The sequence below is a fragment of the Ovis aries genome, chromosome 8 (genome assembly GCF_016772045.2).
Source record: "Ovis aries strain OAR_USU_Benz2616 breed Rambouillet chromosome 8, ARS-UI_Ramb_v3.0, whole genome shotgun sequence".
NCBI lineage: Eukaryota > Metazoa > Chordata > Mammalia > Artiodactyla > Bovidae > Ovis > Ovis aries.
Window position 1 is genome coordinate 9,285,414 of NC_056061.1, and position 15,028 is coordinate 9,300,441.

Genomic DNA, 15,028 nt, shown 5'->3' on the forward strand with positions numbered 1-15,028 from the left:
TTAGATAAAAGATATTGCAGAGACAGAACTGATAGGAATTGGACAGTAAATGTAGGGGCAAAATGGTGAAAAAGACAAAGAATTCAAAAGTTTTTGACGTAGGAGAATGACAGATTAAGAGAGAAGGAAATAAAAAAGATCAGAAAGTTTGGGAAAGGCAAAACTGATAAGAATTCAGCTTAGCCAAGCAATAACATGTAAGAAAATGAACTATGTATAGGGTCTAAGATATAGTTTGATGGTCATTTTCAAGCAAAAGATATACATAAATATTACCATGAATATCTTAGATCACTTGTCCCCAGTTCCTTGGTGGAAGGTTGTGGTAGCTTCTTTGAAAGTAGCTCTTAAATTGATAATTATGGAAGCTTCCAGATTATATTTATTTTTACTAAGTGTCTTTTAATATTTTCTTAGTCCTGGCTATATTACTATAGACAATTAGAAAGAGGGCAGTCTGGTGTAGCTGTAGGTGGACCAGACTGAAAAAACAGAATTCTTATTATTCATTTTTTCTGGAGTTCACATTCTTTTAATTTATGCAATAAAAAGATATACAGGGTTGATCTATTAGGCTTCTTCAAATCTAAAATTATATGAATCAGCTATCAATCCCCTTCTCATGAACTAAAACATATATACCAGCTTCCAGAAGAGTTATAGAAAAAACCCAGATGTTAGCTATTAAGTAGCAATATCTTTCTCAATTGACTGTTATCTACTGTTATTCCTCTTTACAATAAGTCCTAAATCCTAGTATTTTGTCCAAAAATATGACTTTATCTAACTCGTAGACTTCTTGATTTTGCAAATTTTAAGCATATGCTGCTCTGACACGTCTATCCCCAGCAATTCTCCATCCAGTCAACACCTTTCCAGGCTGAGGAGTTCTACAAGTGTTGTCATCAATCTTAAAAACCTCTTCATCCCACCGATCCCTTAAATTGCCCACTTCTGGAGTTTTAAGACTTTCTCCAATTCATAAGAGTAAAGATGAATTAATTATTGTAGGCTGAATAATGTTAGGGGGAAAAACCAGTTACTTCCCTAGGCTTTTTGGTCACAATGTATCAGGTTGCTTTCATGCAATCATTTACGAATCAGTTTATAGCAGTGCTTACCTTTCATTTCAATAGCAAAAGAACTCTTTCCACTCCCGCCAGATGAAGTTTTATATAATACTCTACTCTATAAAACAGGTCATAAAGTGCAATTACCCTCAATGAGGTTGGTAAAGACCTAAAACTCCATAGATTTGGTCAGCCCCTGCCCCTCCTTCATATCCCATCCACTAAAGGCTCTTAGGGTGCTTCCCAGGCAGCATGAAGCACGCCAGGAAAATCATCACTTTATGGAATCTTTAAAGATGCCACAATGCATGGAAGAATCAGAGGTTCAAATGCGGTAGAATTATTTCAGAAAATCTCTTTACAGCAACATCAATAACACATTACAGAAGTTGTTTTTTCTCAATTTACTCAAACGTATATAATATAAAACTTTTCACAGCTGCATTTCAGGAAAACTGCCCTTTCGAGTAGTGGCTACAATACATGATTAGGAAGAATCACTGGTAATTCCTCCTATAATAGATGTCAGTAGAGTACAAGATATCAAACACACGTCAACAGTGAAATGGATCAAGATTATTTTTTATTGCACATTTGCTTACAAGTTTGTTGCTTTGGGCGGAGCTAAAAAGCTCAAGTGTTGTTAATTTCAGCCATATTTCATCAACCTAATTACAGCAGTGATTTGCCTGTATGTTCCCCAAGGCTTATTATTTCCCAGAAACATTAACCTTTGCAATTTGTCTAGGCGCCAGAGCAGATTTAACATTTGTTGTTTTAAAATTTTAACCACTCAAAAACAACCCAAACAGCACACTGTAAAGAAAACAATGTTTCTGTCTGTTCATATAATCCAGGCTCAGAAAATCTGATTATGTAACATTGCAAAGGTAACTATAAGCCAAACTTCTTCCACACTATTCAATTCTTATATGTATAATTAAGCATTTATTTTAGAAAATTTTAACACCTTTAGGAACTGATTCTTTCACAATTAGGCTTTTTATAAGGTCTCCTCTCCCTATGAAAAAACAATCCCCACAATGACTCCTAATTTTATCTTAGACTAAGCTGCTCAGAATAGTTTTATTTCCTTTCCACAATACTCCACAGATTAATGTAAAATGGAGAATGTGGTGTTCAAACTGAAATAATATGGCATTCAAACAGCTCAAGCTTTAAAAATCAGGCTAGAACCCAAAGCCTGATGAAAAAAAGACACAAGAAAGGAGACATAAAACTACTATAGCAAACAGAAAATTTTGACCATTAACAAATCAGAAGTAATGGCTGATGCTCCTACTTGAAGCCCATCAATGTCACACTAAAAAAAAAAAATTTGGCAAAACTCTTCTAAATTATTTATCCCAAATGAAAGTTACTTTTAATCCATCACTCTTATATTTTACACTTCAATCACTCATTTTTTCCTTTTAAGACTATTCATAAGAAATAGTTCTACTTAAGCTAATAAGTTTTTCCTCTCACATTTTTACATAAAAGTTACTAAAATCACAATTCTGAAGAATTTCTTTTTTAATCATACAAACATTATATACTTAAAATTCAGTAAAGAAATTATATCCTTTCATATTCTATCCAGAATGATCAGTTACTAAATTTGTATGAACTCTTTTTCCACAGCATTTACTTATAACAATCACAATTTATGAAACTTGTCTCAACTCCATGGTGAACTAGCATCCATGCTTATTCCACATAGGTACTGCCAGTGGTCCCTGTGGTGTCCTTTCAACAATGACAAACTCATCAGGGTTGCCAAATGCTTCATAGAAAACCAACAAATCCTGTATTGCACGCTCCTCAATCTGAAAGGAGGAAGAGAAGAAAACTTGGTTTACTCTTTGAATTACCACTTTCTATGCCTGCAATACAGTGCAATAGGTATCCTGCAAGGAGAAGGGCTGAGGCCTGAGCTAGAATAATCTGATACCCACCTTTCCTTGATTTTAATCTTGAGCAGAAGGAAAAAGAAACTGAAGATAGCTGATGGAATCCATTCATTGCAATCTCTCATCCTGTGAGATACTTCCTGTTATTGTACGGGTTGTCTAGCTCTTTGAGCTCTTTAGGACAACGATGAGTCTTGCCAGTTTCCTAAACCTGGCTCTCTGGTTTTCAGCTAAGTCTATGGAATCTTAGTGTCTCTCAAATAAGTTCTGTTCTCCTTAAGTTAGCCTGGCTGGGTGTCTGTGGCTTACAACCTACGAACTCTGACTGATACAGAAGCCAGGTGGAGAGCTAGGTAAGGCCAGTTCTCTACTGGTCAGTTTCAAGAACTAAAACAGTCCAAAGCATCACCAGTGCTAAAAATATTAGCTTTACATAATTTAATTCTAAATGTATTATCCTGAATACCTTCAATTAATACTTGCTGAATGCTTCAGTTTTTACATTGCATTTATATTTTAATGTGCTAAACAATGCACCTCTGCAAAGCAAATAGAATTTTCTTAAGACCTAAGAATGAAATACAGTATCTAGTTCTTACCCTGAATTAAACCCCAAAAGGTATGTTACTTACTTGAATCAAAGCCAAGGGTTTCTCTCGGCTTCTGATAAGAGCTGCTTCCTGCTGTAACTCCTCTTCTACGATAGATGCAAAAGTGACTGGCGCTGCCACAGAAGGAGCGGTCAGTGAAGAAGACAGCCAGGGACTGAGAGAACAGGAATAAAGAGCTTTCAGTCATCTTGCCAAATTTTTGCACATAAAATCTCCCCTGAAATAGTCTTTACCAGTATGGCACTGTCTCCTTGTGACCTGTAACATAAGGGGACCTGGAAGCTTCTACATTCAAACTTAACGGAATGACAAGGTGACAAAGAAAACAAGGAGAATTGATGTTTTATTTGAATCAGTGCTGTAAGGTTTGGAAGCACCAAAAAGTGGAATAGGGCAAAGCAATATAACTGAAAGATGACTCAGATTGTAGAGCAGAGTATTCAGATAATACATTTCTATTTGATACTGTTCTCAGTTCTTAGTGTGCTCTCCCAGTGCCAAACCAAGCCTAGCTTTGAGGTCCCAAAGCTGATCGCTTCACCTTACTTGGGACTGTCCGGAAGCGGCACATCTGAAACGCGGTTGCCTTCTCGTCCCGGGGAACCATGAGCAGAACACCTGCAAAACAAACGCCGACACTGGAGGTCGACACTTTCGGTAACACGAGTAAAGCTCCTTACTGACAGAAACACAGGGGAGGGGCTGCAAGGCTCTGACTGGAGACAGATTAATCTATGAAGTCAGACTTACCTTTGAAATTGTAAATAAAACAACAAAAATCTCTAGATAATTATAAAATTCTGTGTATAAAATACCATGGGGGAAGATCTTACAAGGTCTGTTCTTCAGAAACAGAGTCGCAGATGTAGAAAACAAACTTCATGGTGAGCAGGGGAAATGGGTGGGCGAGGGACAACCTGGGAGACTGGGACTGATATCTACACTGCTGTATGTAAGACAGATAACCAAGCAGGACTTACTGTGTAGCCCGAGGAGCTTTACTCAATACTTTGTAATGACCTATATGGGAAAAGAATCTAAAAGAGTGGCTATATGTGCAACTGCTTCACTTTGCTGTATCCCTGGACTAACACAACACTAAATCAACTACACTCCCCAAAACAGGTCTGCTTCTAATGACATTCATGTAGCCAATTTATTATAAAAACCAAACATGAGGAAATAGCTCTATGAAGAATGTCTTACATTAATAACATTTTGTGAATAAAAGTGACAGCTTAGCACGAAGCTTCAAAACATATAAAAACATGATAGCAGCCAGTCTGTGAGTGACTATAATAGATAGTATAAATACTGTGAGCAACAAAAATACAGAAAATGCTTTGATACCCCAGAGATTATAGACAGGACAGAAATTTGTTTTATTCAAGTACAGATGACATGCAATGTTAATTACTGCTTACTGCTGTTCAGCAAACTGATTCAGTTATACGTATCTATACATTTCGTTTTTTAAAAGCATTGTTTTCCATTATGGTTTTTCATAGGACACTGAATAGTTTTCTGTACTATACAGCAGGCCCTTGCTATCCATTTCATACGTAATAGCTTACACCTGCTAACCCCAACCTCCCACACCATCCTTCCCCCACCCCTCTTCTCCTCGGGAACCACAAGTTTGTTCTCTATGTCTGAGAGTCCGTTTCTGTTTCGTGGATAGGTTTGTTTGTGTCACAGTTTAGATTCCACATATAAATGACACCATACGGTATTTCTCCTCTGTCTGATCTACTTTATGATAGTCTCTGGGTCCATCCATGTTGCTGCAGATGGCACTATTTCCTTCTTTTTTATGGCCGGGTAGAACTCGGTTGCATCGATGTACCTCATCTTCTTTACCCTTTCCCCTGTGATGGACATTTAGGTTGCTTCCATGTCTCGGCTATTGTGAATAGTGCTGCTAGGAGCATAGGGGCGGCATGTATTTTTTTGAATTACAGTTTTGTTCAGATATACGCCCAGGAGTGGGGTTGCTGTGGTAATTCTACTTTCAGTTTACTGAGGAACCTCGATACAGTGGCCACACCAACTTACACTCCCACCAAAAGTGTAGGAGGATTTCCTTTATTCCACACCCTCTCCAGCATTTGTTGTGTGTAGGCCTTTTAACGATGCCCATTCTGGCTGGTATGAGGCGGCACCTCATTATAGTTTTTATTTGTAGTTCTCTAATGATCAGCAGTACTGAGCATCCTTCTGTGTGCCTACTGGCCATCTGTATGTCTTGCCCATTTTTATCTTGTTGAGTTTTATGAGTTATTTACATATTTTGGAAATTAAGCCCTTGTCAGTTGCATAGTTTGCAAATATTTTCTCCCATTTCATTGGTGATCTTTTCACTTTGTTTATGGTTTCCTTTGCTGTGCACGAGGTTTATTTTTGTTTTTATTTCTACTGCTTTGGGAGACTGACCTAAGAAAACACTGGTATGTTTATGTCAGAGAATGTCTTGCCTAAGTTCTCTTCTAGGAGTTTTATGGCATAATATCTTATATTCAAGTCTTTAAGTCATTTTGAGTTTATTTTTGTGTATTTTTGTATATGGTGAGAGGGTGTGTTCTAACTTCACTGATTCACATGTGGCTGATAGAACAGAAATTTAAAACACACTAAGAACTCACAAACTAGATGAGGAACCAAGATATAAAATGACATAACAGAGAAGAATTTAAGAAAACAAACTTAAAGGTCTACTGACTGTAAAGACTAAAACAACCAAATAGATTCGGTCATCTGAGAAGGCCTCACAGAGAAGACAATAAAAAGAGTATAGAATGAGGGAGGTAAGAAACATTCCTGTAAGGAGAAAAATGAACAAAGGAACTCTGAGAGAGCCCTAGTTGTGGAATTTTATGCTTAGAAAGATACCTAGAAATTACTTAGATTAATCGATTGCCCTCTTTCAGCAATAAGCACATTTAGGTCTAGATGGGCTTTACAACAGGAAGCCAAACAGAGCAAGAATAAATGGGGCCTAAAATACTGACTTTCTGATTCATTTATGCACATTTATTGGGTATATGTCAGTACTATGGTACTGAAAATCAGGTTATAACCCAGTTCTCTTCACTCTGGTAAAACATTTTTTTAAAGGTATTTAAGTAATGATAAAGCAATGTGAGAGTAGATAATTGATATTTATATCAATATGTACCAAGTACTATGGATTCACGGGAGAAATTACATAATATGGAGAAGGGTATATACACTACTGGCTTCACTAAGGAAATGACGTTAAAGCTGAGGAGAGTGGCACCGAAACGGGGCTTGATTATACAAATACAGGGAACAGTTCAAGACTGTTGGCTTAAGTAAAGATAGGTTGTTCTCTTCAATGAACTGATTGACTGGGTTAAGAGATTAAGAGGGAAATAAAGTTAAAATGAAACAGGAAGGTCAGAGTACAAATGCACTAAGAATTAAAATGTTTAAACCTGATGTGTGTGTGGGCAAACAAATTTACTGAGTCTATTTTCATATACATTATCTCACTTAATCTTTCTAATACTCTGAAGAAAGCACCTATTGTTCCTATTACATTGATTAGGAAACTATTAAAAATACTCAAAGAATATTTAATAATTTGCCTGATTAGCAAGCTGGGTAAATGGTAAAGACAGAACTCAAATCCAGGATTTTTCACTCAAAATACAGAGTATTTTCCATACACTGTAACACAGTCCATTAAAAGGATCTTCTAATTCTCTAAGGACTGGTTCAAATATCACCTTTTCTCTCTGTGAACAGAACTGAATATAAGGACTAAAGTATCTTGTATAGGTCTTGTTAAAGCCAAGCAATCAGAACTTACTTAACCTTATATAATTTATAAAGTACTATCATGTGAATTACCTGATATAATCCTTGTAACAAACCCATATGATAGGCATTACTGTTCTCATTTCAGAAAGGTTCACAGTGGACTGCTGTAAGAATTATACCCAACTCAAATCTGTTTTGTAAGATGTTAGAATTGTTTTCATTAATGATTTTCCAATGGATAATGTCATTAGTTATAAATTTACTCAAACATCTTTATCAAAATTTCATCTTAGAATGAAGTAAAATTGCTAAATAGAGCTATGACTGAACAAATACAAAGAAGAGTAAAAGCTTTCCAATAATAAATAACCGCATTATTAAGCCTCAGGTATTTGTAGCATAGAAGCAGACATCCCAACAGATAATCTTATAAAATTTAGCCTTCTGGAAATAAAAGCAACATAAAAGGGCTGGCTAAAATCTTTCAAAGATTTTTGTTCAAAGTGAAGAACATTAATCTTGCCAAATTTAGACTTCAAGAGAAAAACTTACTTTTTGCTCACATGGTTGACAATTATTAAAAATAACTTTGTATTATCACAATTACAAAGATTTTATATAAAATTAGAGCTGATATAATGATTTTATCTCACATGTAGTTTTCCTTACTAAGTAGAAATGCAAGATCACATTTTCTGCCTAGAAGCACATAAGGGGGTATTTAAGTGAAAGGAAAATGAAGAAAACACATTAAAATGAAAATGAACACGGAAGTAACAATAAACAAACAAAAAGTGCATAAACTTCTCTTTTCACATCAGTAAGTAACTTTGCCATTCTTTTATTAGCTCCCTAGCCTGGGGGTGGGGGATGATCACATTTTCTACAATTAAGACAAGAATGTATCATTTGTGGAATGTCCTGAGATGAGTCCTCCATCCCTGCCACTGAGTTCCTAAAGTACTCCTCTCTTCTTGTGCTAATTCCCACTGTTTCCTCTGTTTATACTGCCCTTTCCCCTCTCTTCTTTTGAAAATCCCATAGATATATGGCCGTTTGATCATTATGTTACATTAATATAAATAATCATTTAAATATATAGCCATAAATATAATGATCAAAAGTTAACTGAGATCAAAAGTTCAATTTGAGATTGAACAGGAAAAGTGTTTATGAACTACTGTTCAAACTTTTCCTCTTCAACGAAGTTTTTCTGGACAGCTCTAGCCCATGGTGATTTTCCCTTCTCTGAACCACTCATACAGCATATAGTCATATATTGCTGTGTGACTTCTTTAACACTGTTATATTACACTGTATTTTTGTTCTGTCAGTTAACTTCCATGTATGCATATTTAGACTTACCAGCCAGATTTCAAACATATTTCAGGCTGGGTCTGTGTATGATATTTTTATATATACACCCAAGAGATGCCAGCAAAATACATATATCAAGTGTCCCATAATCTGGTGAATTAATAAATATTCTACTTTATTTGTTATATTTTATTATTTCCTTAAATACAGCTCTCTTATAGTAACATATTTTCTATGATGAAATTAAAAATGAAATCAAAGCTGTTTTCTTTCTCAGTGACCAGAAGACAAAATACTATTTAAAACATTAACTTCCACTTGCCAAACACCCAAGCTATGGATAGCAAGATACTATCTCATACACTCCTCTAACTAAAATGTCTAAAGCACTATAACATCACACACCACTTTTCACAATTAATAGCCTGATGTTATAGCACACCCTAGCGATCAACTATGAAACCACACATCCTTAATATTTTAAAAGATAAACAGAGAAAATTAGAAAATGTTTAAAATACATTCAATACTTAAAATGTAAAAATGTTACAAAACAATCTTAACATTCACACCTTGACATTTATACATCCAAGGCAAACAATATAGCTCATTACATTAAAAACAAATACTACCTGAAATAAGAGCTATAGTTTTGTTTCATTTATTCTTCCCCTCATTCACCAGATGCTCACTGTAGGAAACATTCTAATCAGTGACAAGCAAAGGTCAGTCTTCGTTGCTCTCACTGAACATACAGGTGAACACAGACATTAAAAAAGACTAGTATTTGAAAACACTGGGCTTCCCTGGTAGCTCATAAAGAATCCGCCTGCCAATACAGGAAACATAAGAGACACAGTTCCATCCCTGGCTCAGGAAGATCCCCTGGAAGAGGAAATGGCAACCCACTCCAATATTCTTGCCTGGGAAATCCCATGGACACAGGAGCCTGGTGGGCTACAGTCCATGGAGTCACAAAAGAATCGGACACGACTTAGTGACTAAACGACAATTCAAAAACAGTTAACAAAGAATCACACCAACAGTAAGTTTACAACAGCTCCCATGTTATCCACAGGAATACATCCCTAGTGCCCTAGTGGGTGCCGGAAACTGCGGGTGGCACTGAGCTTCATGCACACCATTGTTTTTCCCCATACATACATACCTATGGCGAAGTTTAATTTCTGCATTAGGCAGAGTAAGAAACTCACAACAATAAAAAACCAACTATATAACAATATAATGTAATAAAAATTATGTGAATGTGGTCTCTGGCTCTTTCAAAATATCTTATAGAAACATAATGCCTTTTACTTCTATGTTCTAAAGTATGATAGCAAAACTAGCATAAATTTTTCCTTCTTCATAATTTCATGGGTAGAAGATTCATTTATAACATAATCTTAGCACCCTAAAGATACAATTAGTTTTTTCCCCCTCTCATTAGCTTGAGAACTTTCCACTTTTTTTTTTTTTTTTCCACTTGAAGCTTTCATTTAAATGGCTTCTCTTTGGCATATTTGCATTGTCAACATCACTACTCCTGTGCTTTGGGGCTGTTATTAAGTAAAGATTACTTGAACATAAGCATCGTGAAACCCTAACAACTGATCTGATAACTGAGACGGCTACTGAATGACTAACGGGCAGGGTACACTGCACAAAGGGACAATTCATGTCCTAGGTAAAATGGTAAAATGGATCAGGTAAAACGGTCAGGATGGGGAGAGATTTCATCACGTTACTCAGAACAGTGCAGAATTTAAAACTAAAAATATTGTTTATTTCTGAAATTTTCCATTTAATATTTTCACACTACAGCTCACAGCAAGTAACCAAAACCATGTAAAGGAAAACCACAGACAAGGGGATACTACTCAAACTGTGGTAAATGTGATAAGTGAGAAGAGCTATGAAGGCATGTAACAGGAAACTGACCCAGTAAGAGAAGTCAGGCTTCTTCAAAGAATTTGACTGAACAGAGACTGGAAGAAGCAAGTCAACAAGTCAAAAGGCAGTTAAGTGGGAAGTAGTAACTGGCATTTGAGAAACTACAAGGTCAAGGCTAAAATACAGAGATCATGTTAAAAGCTAAAGAGGTTGACAGGAGCTAGATTGTATCAAGCCTTGAAGGCCATATAAGAGTTCTAGCTTTTATCCTACGAGGTAAGATTTGCATTTAAAAATACATAAACACTAGCCAAATATGCTATAGAGCAGGATAAAAGGCTATGGCAAGACTTGTTAGCAGTCTTACTCCGATGGCCCAGGTAGAAGATTAAAGTAGTCTAAATGGGGGTAGCAGTAGTGGAGATGGTTTAATACACAAATGGGTATAACAGTGAAGAGACAGAACTGGCATTGTCCTGACAGACTGGATACTGCTGGGAAGATGGCCATGTAAAGCCTGCGAATGACATTTGCTGAGGAAACCAGGAATAGACTGGGTTTGTGTTTTGCCTGTATTTTTGCTTTTACGAGAAGGCTATGGTTTGTGACATAAGAGTTTAAGGTATTTCTGAACATTCAAATAGGATGGCAGCATCAGAGAAGGCAGATGGAGACCTAAGTCTGAAGCGCAGATGACAGATGCGGACAGGCAATGTGAGTCTTTCATGTGTAGCTGATAACTGAGCAGTGAAACTCACAAAACAACACAGAACATAAGCGAAATGAGAAGACAACCTATACGTGAGCTTCAAGGATGATGAGTCATATAAGAAGCCCACGGTGCTGGCAATACGGAGGCTACTTCTGAATTTAGCCTGAATGGTTTCAGTTTAGTTGTGGGATTGGAAGCCAAAATAAAAAGAAGTGGGCAATGACAGCTCTTTTGAGAAATCTGGCTGTGAAGGAAGCAGGGAATTGGGAACAACAGGACAATTCTAGAAGAAAGTGAGGAGGCTGAGTGAGGGATTGACTTCCCTCACCGACCCCCACCCCCTGCCACTCCACAAGTGAGACACCTGTGCATATTCAAAACCAAATGGGAAGAATCTACTTAAAAGGAAAACACTGAACATCCATTAGAAAAAGAGAGACAGTTAATAATTTAAGCCTTCATTAGTGGAACTGGGTTAAGATACAAGTACAGGTATAAATCGAACCTGCGTCTCTTATGTCTCCGCTGAGCCACCAGGGAAGCCCATAATGGCTTATTTAGAAGATCCCGACTGAAATAAACGGGCTTCCCTGGTGGCTCAGCGGTGAAGAATCTGCCTGCCAATGCAAGAGACGTGGACTCAATCCCTGGGTCGGGAAGATCCTCTGGAGGAGAGCATGGCAACCCATTCCAGTATTCTTGCCTGGAGAATCCCATGGACAGAGAAGCCTGGCAGACTACATACAGTCCATGGGGTTACAAGAGTTGCGAGACAGCAAAAGAGACACAGATGTATAGAACAGTCTTTTGGACTCTGTGGGAAAGGGAGAGGGTGGGATGATTTGGGAGAATGGCATTGAAACATGTATAATATCATATATGAAATGAATCGCCAGTCCAGGTTGGATACAGGATGCTCGGGGCTGGTGCACTGGGATGACCCAGAGGGATGGTACGGGGAGGGAGGTGGGAGGGGGGGTTCAGGATGGGGAACACATGTATACCTGTGGTGGATTCATGTTGATGTATGGCAAAACCAATACAATACTGTAAAGCAATTAACCTCCAATTAAAATAAATTTATATTAAAAAAAATTAAAGCAGTTAGCCATAAAAAAAAAAAAAAGAGTCAGACATGCTTTAGGAACCGAACAACAGTGAAAATAAATACTATACAATTAAAACATGAGAAATAAATCCAGTATCGAGGCTGATAAACCTCCTCTTCATAATGTGCTGTCACTTTTGTGTAAGGTTGGTCTTCTCTTCTGTATGAGCAGGGACTATGTTAATTTTGTTCACCATACTAATCTACTATAATGTCTAATATACATCAGCTAATATTTGTTAATATTAAGACATCTTACATCGCACCCAATTTGTATTTATGAGCCTATCACAATAGCTTTAATATTCTCCCTTAATCATAGGTAAACATTATATAAAAAGGTGTATCTATTTTACACATTAGAGTTCAATTTAAGATTTTTGTTTTAAAATAACATTACACTGCCAAAAATATTTGAAAAGTCAGAGACAGATCACGACTTCTTTAGATCCTTTCTAATCTGATTTTCTGTACTATAAGTAAAAGACTCAAAAACTACAGTCATAAATATACATATCTGTAACAAGAAAGCTAGTTACAAAAACAACGAAACTATGTTTAAACAGTTCCTCTAAACCTGCACTTCGCAGTGCTGTTAGAAGACTCTGACACTCCTCAGGAGCTGCCCACAGGACAGGGAAGGTGACAGTAAAGTAGTATGGTTCTAGACTCCTCTCTTCACTCCAGCAGAGAAGTGTATATTACCTGTTTGATATGTTATAATTGGACGAAAGATTTGATTTTTAAAAAGTAGAGGGGGTGGGGATCTGACAGTGAAAAACTGCTTAATCATTATGACAAACAAAATTATTAATCTGGTCACAACTAATATTTTTAATTACATTTTTATTTTGTCTAAAACATTCTAGGGAGTATAATATATAGGAGATGTCATATTAGCAGAAATACGGGAAAAAAGAAAACTCCATTTAGTCAACCTACTTGAAATCGTTTTTCCTTCCAACTTTGACCTATCTAATGCCCCAAGAATGTTTGTTCCCTTTTGAACAATAATTAGAAGAGAATTTAATCATGGTGGGGAACCTTTTTAAAAATACCACTTTTAATCTATGTTTAGGTTTTCATGTAGGCATTTATAATATGAAACATCTTTTCAAAATACATTGGACTTTGACAACCAGTATCACAAACAGCTAGAGAAAAAGATGGAAATACCTAAACAGGCTCAAAAAACCTTGGATGCATCTCAAAATGTATGCTAAGTGACAGAGATTTTTTAAAAAGCATGTGCTGAATGATTCCACTAATATAATAAAACAACAGAATATAAAAGTTAGTCCATAATGACAGAATCAGGTTAGAGCTGCAAGAAGACAGGATGGGGAAGGACTGTAAAGGGGCATGGAGAAACTTCTGAGAATGGTGGTTAATAGTCACCAACCCGAAGAGCTGGTGATAATGGTTTCACGAAGGTATATATATGCCAAACTGCAAATTGTATACTTTAAATATATATAGTTTACTGTAAGCCAACTGTCAAAATATATCTTAAAAATAAACACGTTAATTTTGAATGTAAAAAGAATGTATAAAAAGCTGCCTCAAATTTTTAAAGATTATTTCAGAACATAGAACCACTATAAGAATATTTCAAGGTAGGAAAATTTATTACCTTACAACTTTTGGAGACTGGGAACTTTCAATCCCTTTAAAACAAACTTTTTTGACATGATCTCCTGAGCTCTGGCCAATAACAGATTTCTTTTCTTCTACTGAGAAATCCCGGAATGACTTGGATGAAACTGAATGTTGAGAGGATGCCCTGTAGAAAGACAACAAAGTTCATGGAAAAATACTCATTTTTCTTAAAAGGCTGTTGCTGGAAGTGACAAATTGGTTACAAAGCAATAGATAATACAAGATAACAATTTCAAAGGACAATAAATATAACTATGCAAATAAATTTGACAATTTATAAGAAATGGACATACCTTACTCAAAGATAACAAAAAATAAAATAGAATATCTGTATAAACCTGTATCTAAAAAACTGAATTAATCCCACCAGCTTTTTATTGTAGAAACTAACAAATTGATTCTAAAATTTATATGAGAATACAAAAACCTAGATTAGCCAACTCTATCTTAAAAAAGAAATACAAAACTGGAAAAAGATAAAACAAGTTACTGTAATCAAGACAGTGTGGTATTGACATAATTATTAACAGATCAATGGAATAGATTAGAGAACTCAGTAACAGACCCTCATGTGATAGTTACTTTACTTTCAATAATGGAACTGCTAAAGCAAACAAGTGGGAAAAGTGTTTTTTATAGTAGAAAATAAAAAGACCTTTATTTCACACCATACCCCTCAAATTATTTCAAGATGAATTACAGACCTAATGTAAAAGCTAAGTGTCCTGGAAGAAAATTGAATTACAGACTTAACGTAAAAGCTAAATATCCCAAAAGAAAACAGATTATCTTCATGACTTGGTGGCAAGCAAAGGTTTCTTTGGACATAACCAGCAATGACCATCAAATGAAGGAATGATAAATTAGAGTTAACCAAATCAAAAACTTCTGCTTATTAGAAGATATCATTAAGAAAATAAAAAATATCTGTAAAACATACATCTGACAAATAACTTTTTTTT

The 15,028-nt window shown here is 36.0% G+C and overlaps 1 protein-coding gene across 8 annotated transcripts in view; it reads right to left on the bottom strand.

Moving 5' to 3' along the window:
* Positions 1-1,636: 1,636 nt before the first annotated feature.
* The window catches only part of IBTK (inhibitor of Bruton tyrosine kinase), a 99,883-nt gene continuing 86,491 nt past the window's right edge, over positions 1,637-15,028 (bottom strand). For 4 of the 8 annotated variants that reach the window (XM_042253170.1, XM_004011124.5, XM_042253169.1 and 1 more), the window contains 4 exons: positions 14,041-14,190; positions 4,141-4,212; positions 3,616-3,748; positions 1,637-2,899 (listed from right to left, as the gene is read on the bottom strand). In XM_042253170.1, the coding sequence (XP_042109104.1) occupies positions 2,768-2,899; positions 3,616-3,748; positions 4,141-4,212; positions 14,041-14,190 (487 nt within the window). In that variant the 3' untranslated portion in view covers positions 1,637-2,767. Of the gene's footprint in view, positions 2,900-3,615; positions 3,749-4,135; positions 4,213-14,040; positions 14,191-15,028 lie in introns of those variants that run through there. The other 4 variants (XM_060419378.1, XM_060419376.1, XM_042253168.1 and 1 more) reach the window with 2 other exon arrangements.